Below are 21,777 nucleotides of genomic sequence, written 5' to 3'. Positions count from 1 at the left end.
CGTTGTTATCTTATCTAGTTTTGACCCGTAACCTCTAGTAAATAATAAAAGCAAGAAGACCTTTGGTCCTGACCCTCTCCTCTCTGAAAAGAGGGACAGCGCAGTTGGGTCGGTGCCGTTGTCCATTTGGTCAGCGGACATAGCCGGGGCAGGAAACACTTACTTAAACGATCTATCGCGCAGCCGTGTGTTTCCTATCAAGCGCGTACAGTTACGGCCTGTTTTGCACCCCAATCCCATTCTTAGTTCGATTATTCCGCATCGATCGAGTGATTTCTTCACGCATTGTTTTCCATCGTCTTCCACACGGTACGAGTTTCATTATCTTCTTTCGCACAGTGTTTGGAATCTATCGTTGACATTCTACTACAAATTATTTTGTAATCGAAGTTCAAGGGGCGATGAATCGACAAGGGGAGGAGGAGGGGGAAGAAGGAGAGGGATAACGAGATCGAAATGTTGCAGGAGGGTTCGAGCACTTACGATATCGTGTTCCGGTCACCAAAGTGTGCTGAACCACGCGCGAACTCGTTCATTCTCAAAGCTGCGAGTAGACTACAACGTACTCAAGGGGATGAAGTAAGCGAGTGTGAACGATCGATCGGATAACGAAGAATTAAAATGATTTGGCATCATCGACAGACACGGGGACGTGTCGCTATTTTTTTTCTCTTCGTGATTTCTCTTGTTTTCGCCTCGGTGAAGTCGGGTAAGTTTTTTTAATTCAACGAGAGATCAATCGATGACGTTCGATTGACGCAAGTTCGAACGAAACAGTATGAAATTCGTTTATAGGGCAATTTATCGGTTATTCGTATCGATTTCTTTTTTTCATCGGACGGTTATCGGCGCCGCGTATTGTTTAACGTTTCTTTCCAAGAATTTACATCGGTTATCGGTAAAGCGCGACAAATGTAGAACGCATTTCTGAGAATGAAACGCAGTCTTGGGTGAATAATTTAACCACGAAATCTCGTTACAGAAATCGTCAGAGATTCTACGTTGTGCGGCCGAACAAAATGCAAAGGTAAATTATATAAAATGGTTTAAGAAACTTTTATAATTCTGTAGAAGGGAGGAAAGTAATAACTGTTGTTGATCAACGTTCACAGTGAGAGCGGACAAGAAATTCAAATACGAAAAGAACGTGTCGTACTGGTACAGATATTCGGTAGACGTGAGCACAAATCTGGGCAATGTGTCGTCGTTATCGTTACCGGATTTTCTTGGGAACGAGTCCACGCTACGATTGGATACGGACTTGGTAGTTCGTTTTAGCGGCCCTTGCGAGGGTAGCTTGAAATTCGAAAATGCCAGCCTAAGTCACGACCCTCGGAAATACAATCCAGAATTCCCCGATCGCGCTGGTGCGGAGTTCAAAGTGAATTTGGAACGTTTCTCATTGAGGTTTGCCTTCGACGACGGACGGATTGAAGAACTTTGCCCGGACAAACGTGACCCGGTCTGGGCCTTGAATCTGAAAAGAGGCGTGTTGTCCATGCTGCAAAACACCATGCACAGATTCGACGTGGATTACCGTGCGAATGAATTAGACGTGAATGGCATCTGCGAAACGAGTTATCGTTTCCACGAAGTGAGACAGACCAGTCTGATCGTGAAGAAAACGAAAAATCTGTCGAACTGTTTGCACGGGGCGAAACACTTCTCTGTAATTCGTTCGAACGCTTACAAGAGTCCACGATCGGATGCTAGCGGCCCTCGTCACCCTCTTCTTCAATCCCGAAGCGATTGCGAATTAACGATTGATCACAATGTTTACGAGAAGATTGTATGCAACGAGCTTCATCTGTTGACACCGTTGTCGAGTGGCAACACAGGCGCAAGAACCAAATCGACGACTACACTTCAATTGATCAAAGAGTCCAGAAACGATTACAGCTATAGCGACGAGTATGAACAAAGCGACGATTATGGAGCTACCCGGGAGGAAGATGAAGGAAAGAATGAAAAGGATAAACATGGACGAGGATCGACGAAAAGAACGAATTTGTTATATGATTATTCGAAAACACCGAAGACCGTTCACGGCGAGTTGAGGAGTGCCAGAGATTTGTTGAAAACAATGTGTAGACTAGGAATGAGCGTGGATGAGTTGCAGCAACGATTTTCCGAGACGTTCACTGCGTTTATTCAGTCGGCGCGGCTTCTCGACTATTCCTCCTTGTCGCAATTATTTGTCAGAGCTCACGGTATTTGCAAAACTGGCAAGTGAGTAACATTAAAAAGAAAATCTTGCAGGACTGATGATCGATTCAGGTGGATCACGCAGAGAAATGATGGACTGAAGTATGAAATCTGAGTTTTAAATTTTTACTGATACAACCACGATAGTCGTGGCTCATTATAGTTCTAAATTTCTAAAAAATGCTTCATGTAACATATGTGATATATTTATAAAAAGTTTCTATATACTTATTTTTCATTTTCAATATTTACATGTTGAGATACTATACTATACTTCGCGTTTGTCATTTCTTCCGATGATATCTATCAAATTTTATTCGGTTGGTCATCAGTTTTTCAAAATAATAACCGCACGCGATCTAAACATTTTTCAAATTATTTTTTACATTATTTTATCATTTATATTATATCATTACATTTTATATTTTTTACATTATATTAATATTATTTTTTATTAATTATTCCGTAGGAAGCACATCGTCGACGCATTACCATTCATTGGCAGTAATGCAGCCTTAAATGTAATGAAAGATTTAATAATAAAACGATACGTCGATCATGCGACAATCGACAAATGGGTTATCGCTTTCGCGTTAGTTCCTCGACCAAATCAGGATACAATCAGAGCTTTGTCACCCCTTCTCGATTTTCATCACCACATTCCGGATACTCAGTTCATTTTGAGCTATTCCACAACGATCTATGGTTTTTGTTCTACTCATGACGTCGATTGCACCAACATCGAACAAGTGACACGATTGCTTTCATACTTGGAGCAGAAAATCGAAAAGGGATGTGCACCTCGGACGCATTCAGTTTCTACAGTCAAAGAGGTATACTAAAGTTCAAGATATTCTTTTTTTTATTTATTTAACTCTTCAATTTTCATGAAAGAAAGTTAGATGAGGAAATTTGAACACTTTTATATCTATTGTACAAAACAACAAGTTTCAAGAATTTATATTAAAATACATTAAATTAAAATACATTACATTAAAATACATTATTATTCATAAGTATCGTACGGAAATCGAGCACTTTATATGGAAAGAACAAGTTTGAATTCCTTTTTTTTCTTTTAAGTCAATAATTAATATTTAATTTATAACAATACGTAATATAACAATACATAATATAATAATTGATAAAATTACATTTAATAATCGTCCGAATATTCTTAACGTGTAGTTTATGTGTAAAATATTCTTATTTTTATTAAAATAAATTACAAATGGTTTTACTATATTTTCCTATTTTAGCTTTATAATAAAAAAAAGCGATTGAAAAATGAATGAAATCAAAGATTTTGCAATGAATTAGCGTTTATTAATTAAAACAAACATTAAATTAACTACAATAACAAGTTAGACGCTATAAACTATCGAATAGATAGACGCTATAATTATATTATCGAATAATTGAAAGCCGACATCTGTAGGTGTTTATAGAAGTTGAAGGATTAAATTTTGGATCAACATAGGATCAATTTTGGTCCACGAGCATAAATTCAAAATATTCCAAGAAATTCTCCAATTGTAATTGAATCTACTTAATTCTTCTTTATTTTTACAGACATTAGAGGCATTGAAAGCAGTCGGAAATATGGGCTTGGAAACAAAAAGACTGCCAAAATTATTAAAGGAATGCATAGACGACGTAGGAGGATTTTTACCCATGGAGATTCGTGTAGCAAGTATCGACGCTCATCGTAGAATGCCATCCTGTGAGAAAACACGAGATCTCTATTTTTTGAACTACTACCGAAATTTCAGTTTGGATACGGAATTACGTATCGCATCTTATTTACAAGTGATGCGTTGTCCCGATTACAATGTCGTTAAAACAATCAAGCACACGTTAAAATCTGAGGAAATTAATCAAGGTATTTGTTAAATTTTATTACTCTGAGGAAATTAATCGAGATATTTGTCAAAAAAATTATTCTCTTGTGGATTTGGATGAGATCTTTTTTAAGCAATTTGTTATTGGGTACAGGCATCGAGAAAAATAATAGGAAGACCTCGAAAAAGATAAAATATTTTATCAATAATCTATTTTTCTTCATAGATTACACAAGGATTTTTATTGTAACATACAAAGTAAAAAATGATTGAAAATCTGTCAGATCCCTTTCATATTTCGTAGATATCTTTATTTCATAAAGACTAAAAACTTTATTTTACGTAACACGTTTAAAAAAATCCCATTTAAATCTGAATTCTCTTCTAGAGTCTTCCTCTGAAGTAGAATCGATTTCGACGTTTTGAAATTTTGTTTTACAGTTGGAACGTTCGTTTGGAGTCATTTGACAAATGTACATAATTCCGCTTCGCCGACCAGAGTCGAGATTCAAAGTCTCCTAACGGATCGCGATCTCGACGACAAATTTAACAAGGACAGAAGGAAATTTTCACGAAATTATGACGGATCCTTTTTCTCAGAGGAATACAATTTCGGCGCCAATTATCAAGGAAATTTAATCTTTTCTCCCAAATCATATATACCTAGAACCGCCACGTTCAACTTGACTTTCGACCTATTCGGCGAATCGGTGAATGTTTTCGAATTAACCACCAGGCTCGAGGGCTTTGAATATTATGCAGAGAAATTCTTTGGTCCTGATGGACCGTATAGTAACGAGAAAGTATCGGGTTTCTTTAAGTATTTATTCAGAAACCTCAGAGCGGCCCCGGAAGAAAAAGAAGACTATTGGGAACGTGTAAAAAGCCTGCCGAATGTTATCGACAACGAGTTCATTGAACCCAGAATCAGTTTTAGCTACAAGGTGAGATAAAGAACGTAATTTACGATAAATAAATAAATAATAACGATAAATAAATAAATAAATAATAGTTCTCTGAAAGTACAAATCAAATTTTAACCTGAACTATTGCTCCAAAAAATGTTACGTATATTTTGCATATACAGTAGGTGAGACATACGTTGATAACTTCCATGTTATATTGTATTGCCTTATATAACGTATTATAAAACTGATGATTTTTCTATTCGTTTGCAGATATTTGGAAGCGACCTGAGATATTCGATGTATAACAACGACCGCGAAATTAGAGAAGCCTTAACACGCATAAATCCATGGGAGAAGTTCCATCAAATCGCTTCTGGAAAGGAAATTCACTACGAAAATGCAATAATGTTCTTGGATTCCACTTACGTCGCACCAATGATATCAGGGCTACCGGTGCGTTTGGACTTTGCTGGTTCTGCGGCTTGCAATTTTAAAATGTCAGGATTATTGGATACTAAGGGGATCTCTAAGGGAGAGCTCGAGTTAATCAGCAACGTTGCACCGAGGTATAATTAAACACGTCGTCTCTTTTCTTTTTCCCATCTTTTTCTTTTCCTTTCTTTCTTCAATTTCCTTTTTCCTCCATGTAACATGCAAAAATGCATAAAATATCTGAAATAGAATATTTATTATAATATCTAGAGATAGAAACAAACTTCTGTTTTTATTATTTGATCTGATAACGAACAAATTCCAATAGATTAAAATAAAAGAAAAAAAAGAATTGTTATTATGTGCCGCGGTATTGAAGGACAATAAACTTCATTCCAAATATAACTCAAACAAGAGAAAAAGTTGACATTGTTGGTATATCGATTAAATTAATTTAGGAGTTCAGAAGTATAGTATGTCTTGGTAAGAGATAAAGAATTGATTAGAAGAATTTATAAATAATTTTATTAATTTTAATTATTAATAATTTTAGATTAAAAAATCTAAATCTGTCTGCAACAAAATAGAAAATCTGAAAATAGTTATGGTGAAGATATGTCAAAGCCTAAAATGTTACATGTGTATTTAGTATTCATAAAAATTTAAAAATGCATAAAAATCTGCAATCCAGTAATCACTATGGAAGAAAAGTAATAACTTCTCTCATATATGTGTAAAACAGCATGAGCGTCGACGTCGTCGGCAGCATGACCGTAGACGCTTTTTACAAAACTGCTGGAACTAAATTACGATCGAATGTATACTCTTCTGGAGCTGTTAAAATCCATTTGGAAGTGAAAGGAATACGCTCGGTTAAATTGAGCTTGGGTTTGCCGAACAAACGCTTGGAAATATTTTCGGCTGGCACGGATATTCTTCTAACAAGAAGCAACGGTGCTGATATCGAAGAGAAGTCACTGGACGTTTTAATCGCAGGTCAACACAGCAACGATCGAGCTTTGATACAGATTCCGAAGAATGTGATTAGCAACACAAGCTGTACATGGACAGCTCTCGACAGATTAATGGGACTAAAGTTTTGCGTTGATTATCAGTTGTCAAACGTGACGAAAAATCCTAACGCGCCTTACTTTATATTGAGTGGGCCTGCACTTTTCAAAATTTCCTTGATTAAAGCTGATCCAACCGCCAAAGATTATCTGCTCATGTATACATGGAATAAAACAAAGGTATCTTCCCTTATTTTCATTTTCTGTATAACAAAGTATAATTAGGAGTTCAAACCTAATTAGACTAATTATAAGTTCATATAAACATACAGTATATCTGTTTTAAATATCCACATGTGATTGTAGCATGATATTAAGTAACAAATTCTCATTGTTTTAAACTTAACTCTCTGAAAAAAAACTGTATCACTCATGAAATCTAATATGTAATGTTTTCTTTCCTTTCATTCTAGAATGATAATATTTTCAAAGTCGCATTTGATACACCTGGATCGTTGGTTAACAGAGAGTTAAGCGCAATGGTTGCTTTTGACACGAACACTCACAATGTTACAGTTTTATTAAAATCTGCTGGAAATTCTCTGGTGGCGGAAGGTAAGCTTGTACCGTTACCAGAACATCAAATAAACTGACCAATTATCGTAATTAATTTCACCTCCTTTCCTTAGGTACCTATAAAAGCACGGAAAATGAAACATTCGTGGACATAGGTTTCGATATAAATGGTACTAAACACTTGGACGCAAGTTTTGGTTACGCAATCAAGAAGTTTCAATATGGACACACGATCAGCCCACAGATGCATTTAATCGTGAACAACGAACGGGTTGCTGCTTTCTCAGGTTTATCTCTATTAGACTGTTTCTAGTGACTGTTGATACTTTTGCAATTATAATAAAATTAATAGAAATGAAATTCATGTTGAAGTAAAATAACTAAAAACACGATATTGTTATACAGGTACAATTCGAAACGCCCAAAAAAACAACGTTTCTCAATGCGACGTAGACCTGACTTTTCAAACGAAACGAGTGTGGAGTAAATTGGGCGGTTATATCGTACGAAGAAACGTCAGCTTGACCAGTGTCTTTCAACTAGAGTATCAGCTACAACGAATGCCGAAAAAGGAGACCCTTCGGCTCGAGCTATCGTCTTTCAATCGCTCGTTAAAACCTATCACGCATAAAACGGTTGATTTGGAGTTGCAGTCCAGCGCGTATCCTCAATTGAACACGGAGATAAAAGCGTCGTACAAACAGGCACTTGGTCAGTTGGAGTTGCGCGCGGAAGTAAATTCGAGGCCGCATCTCAAGGACGACCGTCACAAACTCACTGCTCTGTTGAGCGTCTTCTATTCAAGAATGTATTTCCAAAATCAAGATACAAAAGTAAGCGCGTTGTTCGCCATAACGAAACCCATTCAAAACTTGGACGTCAAAATCGGAATTAATCACTGTGCCATGGTACCGGAATCGAAGACGGATTTGGTGATAGGATACGCTCCAGGTCGGTCAATTATTACAATTTCTTTTTAGTTTTACTGTAAGAATGAGGTTTTCAAATTCTTTCGTACAATTTCTCTATCCTCAAACAGAAGAGAATCCTGCCTTATTTTCTATTCGAAATTTTTTTCTCTGTTTAGGAAAAGAAATCAACCTGATGGTGAACCTAATAATGCCTCGCGGTCTGACGTTTGCCATGGAGGGTCACATAAACTTGACAATTCCAAATTTTAACTCCATGCTAGTCGACGTACGGATCACCGAGAGATCGAAGCGAACGTACGAGTTGGACCTTGCTGGAACATGGTTCAGCGGGCACAACATGACAGCACGAGGCACCTACTCGGACAGATCGATCGCCACTATAGTTAACCATAGCTTGAAGCTGATTTTAAAGTCTCCGAGTTTCGCCAATGATTTTCTGATAAATTGCAAAGTGTATCGGAACTACAGCGACGTTAGAATCGATCTGCACGTGGAGCAACTGGAGCAGGATAAGTACGCCTTCATCTTGACTCACACGGTTGTGACGCCCACGAATATCGTGTCGTACGTCGAAGGGAGGTACAAAGGGAACGTGTATTCGGTGATGACCGAAATCGATACGCGGCGAGAAATTAGTATGGAGATACATTTGGACAAGTGGCGAGACGTTCATCTGATATTGAGTGGTATTAACGAGGAGAACAAGAAGAGATTTGGAGCGGAAGTGAAATGGGACGCGAATCGAGATCCTGCGTTGAAGCTAGCGTTCTTCTTCTCGTTGGACCATCAAACGGCTCAATTACCGGCTCTTTCGAGTTCGGAGGAACAATTGGCTGAACGAAACGTTAGTACGATGGTCACGTTGACCTATCCTGGTCGATTTGTCGTTTGTTCCTGCCACGTGACCGCGCGCGGGTACTACGATTACATCGTAGATGCGGCAGTTGATTGGAACCCGGAGGAAACGATCAAACTGTTCGTCGCGACGGAATACAACGTAAACCGGTGGATAAAGTCGGTCAGTCTGGACACTCGGTTGCTCATGCCGTTTGAAAATTGGAAGAACACGGCTTTAAGCGTTAGGTACGAGCAAGAACAAAATAGGGTGAAACTAGACGGCAGTGCTCACTGGAGAGATTCACAGAAATTAATCGCGGAGCTAGAAGGCATTGTAGCGGAACACGATAACGTTAAAGAATGGAAAGCCAATTGTGGAATAAGCAGCACCGTGCATGACATTTCATCAACCACTGTCAACGTTACTCACAAGATAATTCATTCGGAAACTGCGGACACTCATCTACTAATTAAATACCATCCCGATAACGTGATCGACGCTTGGAGTGTCTGGTATTTGGACAAGGAATCCGACGACATTTTCAATCTGACCGGTAATCTGCATCTCGAGTCGCCGGTGACTCGCTACAAAGTGACCGATCTGAGGTGTCAGCTGCAAGTGTTGCCCGACAGCAAATTCCTCGGGGCGACTAACTTAAACCTGGACAAGAAAACTTACACCGGTAAACTGATCGGTGATCTTCGTCGTCTGAGGGAATCCATGGTGGAATTTAACGTCACCACACCGTTAGAAAAGTTTGCCTTCGTTCGCGGAAGATTCGGTTTCTCACAGAGGAACAGACACGTAGTCGCGGAGGTGCTTACTCCGGCGAACTCCATCGGCTTCGAGGTACTGTACCAATTTTTCACGCCGTATCACGACTTTGACGTTCGACTGTCGCTCGCCACGCCATTGGAAATACTTCAGAAGTTGCTTCTGATCGCCAAGTTGAACGGCCGAGAGGCGGACTTCCGAGTCGGGTACAATCGTATAATGGCTGGTTTCCAGGGTGTTTGGCGTTATCGCAACATCACCGATTTTCACTACAGTTACATGCTATTCACGCCTCTCGAAGGATTCGAGGAAACCGGGATCGTTACCAAATTAATTCTAACGCGTACCGAGGACGACCGTCTCGACGTCGACACAGAATTCTCTGTAAGAGTGTCCGACAAGAAGTTCAGCGACATGAAGCTCGGTGTTAGAGCAAGAGCTGGTTCAAAGCCGGCGCCGATTACTATACCGATCAAATCACCGATCGTCACGGCTGATCAGACGAAATTGGACGACACGGAACTGACAACGGAGAGAACCGAGCTGGATCAACTGTCGGAGGACTACGACGAACCAACCAGCCTCCATTGGCACGGCGAGATCGAGATCTATCCCGTGATCATCGAACCCATAAAGGGAGAGCTAGACGTAGACAGCGACGGGCCGACTTACAAGATCGCCGGTGGGCTGCAGTATTTGCAAAAGAAGAAGATCCTGCTGGAGAACACGTTTTGGATGGAGGATCTCTTCAACATGAAAAACGAATTGAACCTAATAGTCCCGTTCGAACTGTTCAACGAGATCGTTTGCTCGAACGCGTTCATCGTGAACATGGAAACTCTCAATTACAAGATGGAGGCGGTCGTGAACGTGCGTAGAAACGTGACGTGGTACGAGACCGGATTGCTTGCCACTTACATCTACCACGAGAGCGAGGTAGACGACTCGCAGCTGCACGTGCTCCACCTGAACGTGAAAACTCCGATAGACTCGCTGAAATTTATCAACGCGAACACCAGTTTGGACATCGACGAGAACTTCTACAGGGCTAAAGTCGGTATCCGCGCCCCGGACAGCGTCATCGATCTATTCGGATCTTTGGAGACGGAGGAAACGTTACTAGACACGGTGCTCACCGTCGAGGTCAATACGCCGTTGCTGAAGGTGCCGAGGTCCACCGTCACCGCGAAACGAGACTTCACTGCGAAGGAGAAGTACGCGAAGATCGGCTGCGACATCGCCGAGCCTGTCGGGCTCTCGTTTCAATCGAGCTGGTACGCGAAAGACGACAAAGTGAAAGCTTTCCTCGTCTTCAAGTCTTGGATAGAGTCGATGAGGAACGTCGAGGTTCAGGCATCTTACTCGAACGCGATTGCTAGCAACGGTACCGCGAGCTTGAACGTTCTGGCGAGGCATCAACTCGATCGGCAGTACAAATTACTCGGTAACTACAGCGACAGCGTGATCAAGGCCGAGTTATACACGCCTTGCTCGAACGGGAAGCCGCATTTCGAATTTCACGGCAACGTGATGAAGGAAAGCGACACTCTGCACAGATTCGACGGTGAGTTGCGAAACCGTGTGAACTCGAGTGTGGACGCCGTTTCCGGTGTCGTCGAACTGACGAAAAATGGTACTTTGCGGGCGTTTGAGGCGACAGCGCGGCCGAAGGGAGCTGAGGTCGGCGAAAAGGATGATTTGGTTTTGAAACTGAAGAGGGAGAAGTATGGATTGAATGCTGCGTTGATCGGTCGTACGGTCAACGGATCGTTGGACGCGAACTTCGTGAACTCTTTGAACTGGGACGTGAGGGCACGCGCGAACCTCCCGAACCAGAATGATGACGCGGTGATCCGGTTTGTCTCGTTCATGAACGTTCAGGTGAACGACAACACGACGCTCTACGTTCACGCGGAGACACCGTTGCCGGACGTTCGGAACGTCACACTTATCGGAAACGTGTTGACGTCAAACAACAGCGGTGACATCCGAGCGAACGGTTGGTTGAACGAGCACGCTCGGCAAATGATTCTCCAATGGAGATTCGTCTACATGGCGGATATGTTTGGGAGAGCGTTGATCGGATCCGAAGGGCCGAATCTCGACAGCAAGCTGTTCGACGGCCGACTGTTCTTCAAGAATCCTCGCCGCGCGTTCAGGAACGTCGACGTCGGCTTCGACCTGGACGTCGACCGTGAAAAGTGGAAATTCGGAGCGAACGCTACCGTTGGATTCCGAAATCAAGAGAACATCGACGGAGTATTCGCCGTCAGATTACCACCGCCTAACAACGACGATCACCGCGTTCTCATCAGTTATCACGCCAACCAAGGAATGAAGGACGCATCCTACGTGGTCGGTTACAACGCTGTTCGTGCGAAGACCAACTACGCATCCGACGGTTCGATACACATGGGCACGCGAGACATCAACGGACACCTCCGCGCCTCCTGGGGCATGTTGCCCGTTCAATCCGTGAACAATCTGTTAAACATAAGCTTCGACAATAAAGAGGTGGAGCTGAAATACTCTCTGTACACTCCGAAGTTCCAGGAGCAACAGGAGACATTGGTTTTGTTGTTCAATTACGACGGCACGCAGGACATAAATAAACGGTTGATAAACGCTGAGATTTATTGTCCAGCAAGCACGCGAATAGCCTCGGCAAACGTGTCTTACGAAAGTTTTTTGAACGTGAACGGTACGATCAACACCGCTTTCCCTGTGGCGAACGTCTCGTCGCTGGGCTGCCAGTTCATCGTGCTCACCACTCCGCAACGGAATAAAAGATACGCCAAACTGTATTGGCCGCGGAACACCGCGATAGTGAATTCAGACTACAATTACCAGAGCAAGAATCTGAACTCGGACTTCGAGGGGATTTTGCACGCGGAGGTTCCCCTGAATACGCGTCACATCGGCCACTTGACCTACGGTTACAAGAAACGGCCGCAAATAACGACTGGCTACGCGAAACTGACTTACAACGGTCAGAAAGTCCTTCACGGCCAGTACAATTTGAAGAGCGAGTCGCGAGCCGGTTTCGAGCAGGATCGTACTCAGATCACCATCGAGAACATGTACAAACCGATCGGCATCCTCTACATAAATCAGTACGAGTACAGCGCGGGGAACGCCGGGACTAATTTGCCGACTGTCGAGCTCAAGCAGGTGAATCTCTATCGATTGGACAACAGAACGGCGTTGAACGTGACCGGCGAATCGAGGATCAGAACAACGCACACGGGCCAGGACATTCATTTGAAAGCGATACACTTGAACAAGACGTTGCAACTGAGGACCGAGTACGAGGTTCTACCGGGCGAGTTCGACCAAACCAGCTGGCTGAGCTTGGCCGAGGATGCCTGGGTTTCTTACAGCGTCAACATCTTGAACAAAACCACCGAGGAGGTGAGCAATCAGTTCTTGGTTCTCAACGTCTCTTATCCTCGAAGAAACTTCAGCCTCGATGGCTCTTATTGGATCAGCAGCGAGGAGCTGAAGTCTGCGGTGAAACTGGACTGGGACCAGGAGACCGCGAGGCCTCGTACCGTCGGGGCATTGTTCAACTGGACGAAACTTTCGTCGGGAGATAATGGCATGCATCACAGAGCGATCTTCGCTTTGATCCATCCGAGTTTCCTGAAGGAAACCTCTCTGACCGGCGAGATAAAGACACGCAATTTCAGAGACTCGGTGGACGTCCGCCTTGTCGCTGATTATTCTACTGATCCGAGCAAGCTGTTCGAGTTTTCGGCGTCGTATAGAAACGAAAGCGAGCCGCCGATTTTCAAGAAGCATTCCTACAAGATAGCGGGTAATCATCCAAGTACGAGATTCGAACTAGATGTCCAAGGATTTGTGTACGAGCGTAATAGTTCGCTGTTCGAAATGATGAACAACGGACGGTACAACCGTAGATTCACGACCAGGGATGCGGGAAAATTAAATGCACGATTGGATCTCAATCGCGACGAGCTGCTGTTCCAGCGAGAGTACAACGACGCGGTGAAGTATTTGAACGTTCGGTATTATTCGTTCGATCGTAAATATGTCGTGAACGGTAGTGTAATAAATACCCCGGGTTTAAATGCTACCGGCGCCTTCTTCTTCCATCCGACTGAAAAATTAACGTGGATGATGCTCAACTACACCCCAGGTTAGTATTCATACCATTGTAATTCTCAGATGTGTAAAAAAATATAAATAATTAAAAAAGTATGAATAATTATTCCAGATAAAATAACAAATAAATTTAGGTATTATTTTTGTATTGTATTATATATTTTTATTTCAGCCTCTTTGGCCTTGAAATTAACTTTGGTTTTTACATTGCACATTTCGCATTGCATTTGTCCTAGCTTTTACATGTTATAATATTTACGTAATACAAATGAATTTAGGTATTTGACGACAAGTTGTTTCCAAATAAATTTCAAAATCTTGTAGAGAAACAAATTATTTCGAATTGATGTTTTATTATTTTGATGAAAATATTATTTATCATTGTATATTGTTATTATTATTATTATATATACATATATATTTATTTATTATTTTAATAAATATTTTATTACTTCAAATAATAATTAAAGACAAAGGTTAATAAATAATAAAAATAAAAAATAACAAATATTAAAATATAACATTATTTTCCAAATATACTATTATTTTAATAATAATAGTAATTGATCTTAATAAATACGTTTAGGTATTTAACAAATAATTTATTATTAGGTATTTAATAAATATTTGTTATTAGATATTTAATAAATACCCTTTTTCAGATGCTGTGGAGAGTTTACGAATGTACGGTAATATTCCTGACGCTCGAAATGCTGTATTTGATATTTGGAGGACGTACGAGGAAGATTTCACTGTGTCAGACGTCTCTTTCTACTTGAAACTCAATCATTCCCGGCTAATTACCTCCACCCTACGCTGGAGACCCGAACTTAAGGCTGACATTATTGTACGCAATCATTTTTCTCCCTGTACTAATTTCCAAATTTCCAAATTTTATTAAAAAAAAAAAATTAGTTCTTAAAGGAGAAAAAAAATTTTTTATATTCCATTTGTTCCAGGCTCTTGTGAAGAATACAGCAATGGACACATACAATGGCATAAACAACGATATCTATTATTGGAAGCAGTATATTAAAATCGAAACTGTGAACGTAATCTCGGATGTTTGGGATGATGCTCAGTCGGATATTCAAGGATTTGTCGATGATTGGAAGTGGGTATTATCAATAAACTGCGTACATATATTTTTATAAATATAACTAAAAGAATGAGACTTAGAGAATTTGTTTCAATTATTAAATATTATAATAAGAATTGCACTTTACATATTTTACATACACTATTTGTCAAAAATATCAAAGACATCTTTTATTATAAGATTACCAATAAATCAGGTATATTGGATAATATTGATAAGAGACTACTTGAAAATCTAATAGATTTCACTTTCTTTTACAACAAGATTTCGAATTACATGTGTTTTAGACATTTCATTGTTAGTTGAAATCTAGTCTTTAAGAATTTAAATGACAGGCACGATGGCCATAGTAATACGTAGTCATCGTTTATTTGTGTCACAGCAACTTGAAGGAGCTTGAGACAGACTTTGAGGAGTTGAAGATTTATTTAAACAAATCCTACAACGCGAACGATTTTTACATCAAGGATATCGTCCTCTTCGGATCGTATATAATCGATGAGCTGTCGTTACGAAGCCACATAGAGTCTTTGCCAAACATCCTAAACGAAATATGGGAGTTAATGGGTGAATCCGGGCAAGCGATCAGGAATTCTATACTCTGGGTCATTGAAACGATAAAAAACGCGTTGAACAAAATCCCGGAGATCACTGCGGCTATTTTAAGGGGCGACATGATTTCTCAAGTGGCCAATATAATCGATGGTTTGCTGGAGAAGTACGACAAGTTCGTGAAGGATCTACACGTGTCGTTCATCAAGTACATAGGCAATATTTGGGGAGAGATTTCCCAGACGATCTCCCAACAATGGAATCGATTTTTACTGATGATAGAGCCGATATTCATTCGTTTCATTCACTATCTAGAGACCGTTGTTTGGAAAGCGAGCAAGGAGATCGTTGACTTCCTCTACGATCGAAGGAACGACCTCATCTCCTCTCCTTATTTCGACCGTTTCTCCAATTTTACCCAAGACATCGACAGGTTTTACCGTGACATCAAGGGCAACGATATTGTAACGAACATTCAGAAGTACTCGAGTCTGACGATACAGTTCTTGAAGGACAGATACTTCACGTTCGTGCCATTTGGCAAAGAATTGAAAGACGTGGTCGACGAAATCGTAACCGAGCTAAAGGAATTGCAAAAGTTACCGAGTATACGTTACGGTCTGGAGAAGATGCAACAAGTGTACGACAGAGCGTGCTACGTTTACGAATACTTCGAGATACGTGCCAAAGTGGAAAATATTATCCGATTGATACATTCGAAATTAATAGACGCAAGTCAGACAGCTCTACAAGCTGAAAGCAGATACCGAGAGGCCAAAACGAAGTTCATCTTCGATCCTAGAGAAGGCTTGATGTGCCTGGAACAGAAACTTCCCATGTCTTGGCACTCGTTCAATCAAACACCCGAGTTTCACGAGATACCTGAATTCAGAACCATTTCCGACGCGAGTTCGTATTTCACGTCCTCGGACATGAGTTTCTGGAGATTCTACCGATACAAACCGTACATGGACCCGTTGAATTGGCTGCCACCATTCAGAGGTAATCACATGATTTCTGTACTACGAATTATTCGTGTGAATCTTTATTTTTATAAATATATAATGAAAAAAATGAGAAAAAATTTTTTTTCACTAATATATATATATATATAATTTAATAATAATATATATATAAATAAATTATTTAATATACATATATTATTATTGTTATTATTTAATATATATATTTATTTATTTATATATATTACTATTATTTAGTAATAATAATAATATATATATGTATATAAATTATATTATGTAGATAGTTTCATTGCTAAATGTCGTAGATACTTATTACTAAATAATATACTAAACAATATATATATATGTATTTAAATTATGTTACGTAGATAGTTTTATTGCTAAATGTCGTAGATTTAATTAAATTTATTTAATTTTCATTTATGCCTTCTCCTTTTTTGTCAATTTAGTGGACCATTTAATCTCGCTCGTTTTAATTTCAGCACAAGCGATGATCATTGGTTTGCAACATTTCATTACCTTTGATGGAAGACACGTAGAATTCATGGGACCTTGCACATACTTATTGGCTCGTGATTTTGTGCGTGATACTTTTGCCATCCTCTTGGAATATCAGCAACAATTTGATCGAGTTACACACAAAATTATCGTATTACTCGGGAAGGATGCTCTCGAACTCGACTTCTTCAATGACGTTAGTAATGATAACAATAATAATATAATTACTAATACAATATACGATATAATTGTTATGTGATACGAATAATTATGAAAACGATAATACTAATTAATAATAGGTTTAAGCAGATATAAAAAAAGGATGTACGTACGTGAAAGTATTATGACTGAAAAAAAGGCATACAGTTATTATGGTACAATGTATAAGTAAATCAGAAAAATTTATATCTAATAGTAATCAGAAGATAGATATTATATAATATTTTTTTCAATTCGAACTATAACTCCGTCTGACAGATCGCCTGATCTCGCTTTATTAGACTTTTACGCATAACGAATTAATTATTCATTCGTTGAATTAAATAACATAATTAAAATTATTTTCAAAGAGTAATAAATTCTTTTTAGCCTTGTCAATTGATAGAAATGGTGAATTCTTTTTAGCCTTATTGCATTGATAGAAATGGTGAATTCCAGAAATATTATGATAACTTTTAGCTACTGTTAGATGTATTAGACTATAAATGTTTCTGATTTGTTCATATGTTATGCTGTAGTAACATACATTTGTTATCATTTGTATATATCGGTTTTTTGTTATAGGTCATACATATTTATGTAACATTTTTTTTTTACTTTGACGCGTAGAATATTGAGGTGCAACAATTTCTGGCTGGAAAAAACCTACAATATCCTGTATCTATGTATGAGTAATTATATAGATGTATGATGAATCTTTCAAAGAAACTGAAACGAATTTCTGTCGAACAGAAATTAATTATCCTAAAATATTCTTTTGCTTTCCTAGAAAAAGATGTAACAAATCGTCCTTTTTTCCTTTCATGAAGTAACAATTAATTAATGATGCGTTTATCTTTTTGCAGTCTATCAAGTTCATTTCCAAGCAGTCGTCCGACACAACGAATAATTTTGTACTCCCAGCTGAACTCGAAAATGGAACTACGTACGTTTATCAAGTAGAAAGTGTGGTAACTGTGGAGCGCAAGGAAAATCAATTCCGACTCGAATGCAACTTGAAATTCGACCTGTGCACCTTGGAATTATCCGGCTGGTATCACGGCAAAACAGCTGGTATTCTTGGAACGATGAACTACGAGCCAACAGACGATACCACCGCGTCGAATGGAATCGTAACAAAAGATGTGAAAGCATTTGCCGAAAGTTGGTCAATCGATCGAGATGCCAGTGATCGTTGTTCGATGAATAATTCTCACGCGATTGAAACAGCCGAGACATCCAACGTAATGTCAAAATCGCAAGGAAATTTCACGGTTGTAGAATTTTGTAATGATCTGTTCGTAAACAAGAGTTCTGAATTCCTCGGCTGTTTCGACATAATAGAACCGGAAGAATATTCAAAAATGTGTACCGCAAGCGAGAGTAGAGCGGAAGCGTGCACGGTGGCTTTATCCTACATGCAGATCTGCATGTTCCACGACACGTACCTCAGAATACCGGACATATGTAGCAGTTGCAGTATGATTGATGGCAATCAAATTGCGGAAGGACAGTTCGCGAAACTAGAGGGTGATCGAGTACCCAGATCGACCGATGTGGTATTCATAGTAGAAGGGAAGGAGTGCAACCGCGGCGTGAGAGAAAATCGCAGTATCGAACAGTTGGTCACTCAGTTGAGTAAAGAGCTCAAAGATCAAGGTCTGGTGGACAATCGTTGGTCTCTGGTTACTTTCGGGGCAGACGGAGTGTTCGATCATCCGAGGAGCATCGTCTTCGATGGGCAACTCTTCACTAAGAACGTAGCACGATTTATTGATTACTTTGACCACGTGCAAGTTGGCGATGGGAGCCGCGATATTTTTGCAGCGATTGCGTTTGCCTCGAAACTCGTGTTCAGAACCGGTGTGTCGAAGACTTTCATTTTAATGCCCTGCTCGCATTGCGAGCCGGAAAATCAGACAGTAAGTAGCTTGAGGATATTCCTCCAAATAGATTCAATTTGGTGAAAATCATTTCAGCTTCGGTGATTTCGTACATTCGAAAGATGTAAATCATATAGCACGAGAAATCTTTTTCTCTTGAAAATGATATCTAAAAGAAATTTAATTTATATTGAATGTAGGTATGACGAGTAAAAAAAAATAGTACAATAAGTAAATATTGTTACAATTATTTAAAATATCACTTTTGAAATATAAAATGAAACATTTCTTTCAAGGCTGAAGCTTTGTTCAAATTAATCAAGATTTGAATTTGATTTAAATCTAAATTGAAGTAACTTATAAATTCGAGTAACTTGAAATCTTGTCATCCCAGTGAAACTGTAATTTAGTTGATTTAAAATATTTTTATTCTCACTATAAATAAGCTATTTAATTTCAATTAATTTGAAACACTTTACTAATGAAGTGTAAACTTGTTATTTTATTTGACTAATCAAAGATTAATTTAGTTGTCATTGAGAAAATAAAAGAAAAACGGCTGATAAGCATATTGACATATTGAATCACCTTCTCCCAGGATATTTTAAATTTTCTTTCGATCAATCTTGTTACTTCTTGATTTAAAAAAGAATTTTTTTCCTTTTAGTTGGATTATTCGGTGATACACGAAGTATTATTGGAACATGATATCACACTTCATATATTGATGGATGGTGATTTCGAATTCGAAAAAGAGAGGCTGAACAAGATTTTCTATGGTTTGGACGCGACGAAATCATATACGAAAAAAGATGCCAGAACGTTAACTGGCGATATCGATCTACGAAGGCAAGTGAAACTCTCGAAAAGCGCACTCGGTTATTGTACGCCTTTATCTCTGGAGATCAATGGAACAATATTCAGCGGTGATAAATTACGTTTCGATAAACTAGCTTCGATCAAAAAATTTGCTAGCGTCTTTTCCAAGAGGGTAGCATTAACAGCGCAGCCTAATCCTTGTCAAAATTGTGAGTGCACCGCTGATAATAGTGGTGTTACACGTATGGAGTGTATCCCTTGCATATATCCAACTCCGGTTTCTGTCGATTATGTAAGTTTCTCCTTTCCATTTCAATTTATTTATTCATTTATGCTTCTACGTTGACTCAATAGTATTTCTTTATTTTTATTTCTTTTTTTTTTACAGGAAACGTTTAATTTGAATGATTCGTTGGCATCTTTGGACCCATTGAATATCGATTACGGCCAAATCGATATCGATGATAGCTGAAAAAGCACTTGTATTCCTCCTTTTTCTTACATACCTTATATTGCTTACTTTATTTCAGCGAAAAACTTTTACTAATGTATATATAACATACATCTTTCGACAATAAGTATTCAAGACGTATTGTGAATCTAAGAATATCACATATGATGTTATACGTTTAATATAATTTTATATATTTATAAAATAATACTTGGTTCGATCTTTACTTCGAAAGGAATATTATATTTAGATGTATTAGATGTATAAGTAAGAAAGAGACAGTCTCGTTTATTAATCGACGACGCTACACATTTCCGTGTACAAGTTTTTAAAATTAATAAAAAATTGAACTTGAAGAATGAGAAAAGCATTACGTCGTTTTAAATTTAATTGACAAAAGACATAACAATATCGAGTAAATAATGATAATCCTTGCCACACGTTAAGAGTATAATTTATATTATGAAACTCTTAAGAGTATAATTTATCCTATCTTATTTTGTATCTTTTACTTTTTTATACAATTTTCAGTTGATCCTTCTCAACATAAAAATTATCTAGCAAGTAAATCTTCCGACATTTTTATAATTCGATCAAATTCTCGTATATAAATGCAGTATCACTCGTTCGGGTATCAACTGAAACATTGACGAAAAATAAAGTATCATACATTTTAATCATTTTATAAGTTGACCATAAAATAACTTAAATAAGAATAACGTACGTATAATTTAAAAGTTTTTTCAATAACGTTTAAATTATGGCAAAGATCTTCTGATATGAGATTCTAAATTCCCATCCTTTTAACAAGCCTGTCCTTTTTTAAAGATATTCTGAAGTACGAAAAACCGACAGAAGTAAAAATAAATAATGTAATATATATATATATATATAAATAATATAAAAATAAATAATATATATATATATATATATAAACGAAAAAAAATAATTCTATTTCTAGAATTGAAAATTTGTGTAGACTAAAGTTTCGTATATATGTATATACACACATACCCAAACGGGTTAAATCGCCAAATTACTAAGTCCTACAACTTTAGTAGTAAATATGTCGTGAAAGAAGCATTTGCAATCATACTTCCAGAGGAAAAGATTTGTTTGTTTTGGGGTCCCAAATTCATATCTAAAGTTTGACGATTTAACCTGGGAACACCGTGTATATATACATATATGTACATATTTACTCATTATATATATGTATAGTATATATTTACTCATTATATATACACTCAGTCAAAAAAGTCTCCGTACATATTTGAATTTTAACTATGTGTTAAAAAATTATACTCGATATAAAAATTTTCGATGTATCATTTAAAATTGTTTGCTTTCATTAACCAGTATACGTAAACTTATGCAAATCCTGCAATCAGTTTTGCTGTACTCAAGTTTTGAATGCAAACTGAACAGAAATTGCGACAAATAAGTTTCCGTACACTATCATGAAAGTTCGTGTTGTCAATGAGCACATCGAAAAACTCGAGTCATACGCTTCATGGATATCATATCTTCCTTGAGTTTTGTATTAGCAAGCAGAAAGTACGTACAAAATTCATAATAATGTACGGAAATCGAAATATCGGTTCCAATCCGCGAATTAATTATAAAACTGCGAAAGGATGGAAAATCCTTAAG

The 21,777-nt window shown here is 38.3% G+C and overlaps 1 protein-coding gene across 2 annotated transcripts; it reads left to right on the top strand.

The window, feature by feature from the left end:
* Window positions 1-100: 100 nt before the first annotated feature.
* LOC122533896 lies at window positions 101-20,523 on the top strand. Of its 2 annotated transcripts, XM_043664037.1 has the most exons (20): window positions 101-309; window positions 466-709; window positions 983-1,027; window positions 1,113-2,229; window positions 2,675-3,038; window positions 3,778-4,087; window positions 4,488-4,990; window positions 5,225-5,520; window positions 6,129-6,636; window positions 6,870-7,011; window positions 7,086-7,259; window positions 7,378-7,923; window positions 8,060-13,675; window positions 14,304-14,488; window positions 14,601-14,755; window positions 15,123-16,294; window positions 16,758-16,969; window positions 17,838-18,893; window positions 19,522-19,965; window positions 20,062-20,523. In XM_043664037.1, the coding sequence occupies exons 2-20, from the start codon at window positions 622-624 to the stop codon at window positions 20,143-20,145; spliced, it is 13,017 nt and encodes a 4,338-aa protein (XP_043519972.1). In that variant the 5' UTR covers window positions 101-309; window positions 466-621; the 3' UTR covers window positions 20,146-20,523. The 2 variants fall into 2 exon arrangements, with proteins under 2 accessions (XP_043519972.1, XP_043519973.1); XM_043664038.1 differs by lacking the exon at window positions 101-309 and having other exon boundaries at window positions 436-709.
* Window positions 20,524-21,777: the final 1,254 nt, after the last annotated feature.

This window comes from Frieseomelitta varia, unplaced genomic scaffold (assembly GCF_011392965.1).
Source record: "Frieseomelitta varia isolate USP_RPSP 00005682 unplaced genomic scaffold, Fvar_1.2 scaffold_560, whole genome shotgun sequence".
Taxonomy (NCBI): domain Eukaryota; kingdom Metazoa; phylum Arthropoda; class Insecta; order Hymenoptera; family Apidae; genus Frieseomelitta; species Frieseomelitta varia.
The sequence above is the reverse complement of the archived record's forward strand: the minus strand, read 5'-3'. Positions and strand labels throughout refer to the sequence as shown.

Coding starts and splice junctions, on each gene's coding strand:
- LOC122533896 (XM_043664037.1), top strand. CDS start 622: ATGATTTGGCATCATCGACAGACACGGGGACGTGTCGCTATTTTTTTT. Junction 7,924..8,059: donor GGTGATAGGATACGCTCCAG/GTCGGTCAATTA, acceptor TTCTCTGTTTAG/GAAAAGAAATCAACCTGATG. Junction 18,894..19,521: donor GCGAGCCGGAAAATCAGACA/GTAAGTAGCTTG, acceptor TTTTCCTTTTAG/TTGGATTATTCGGTGATACA.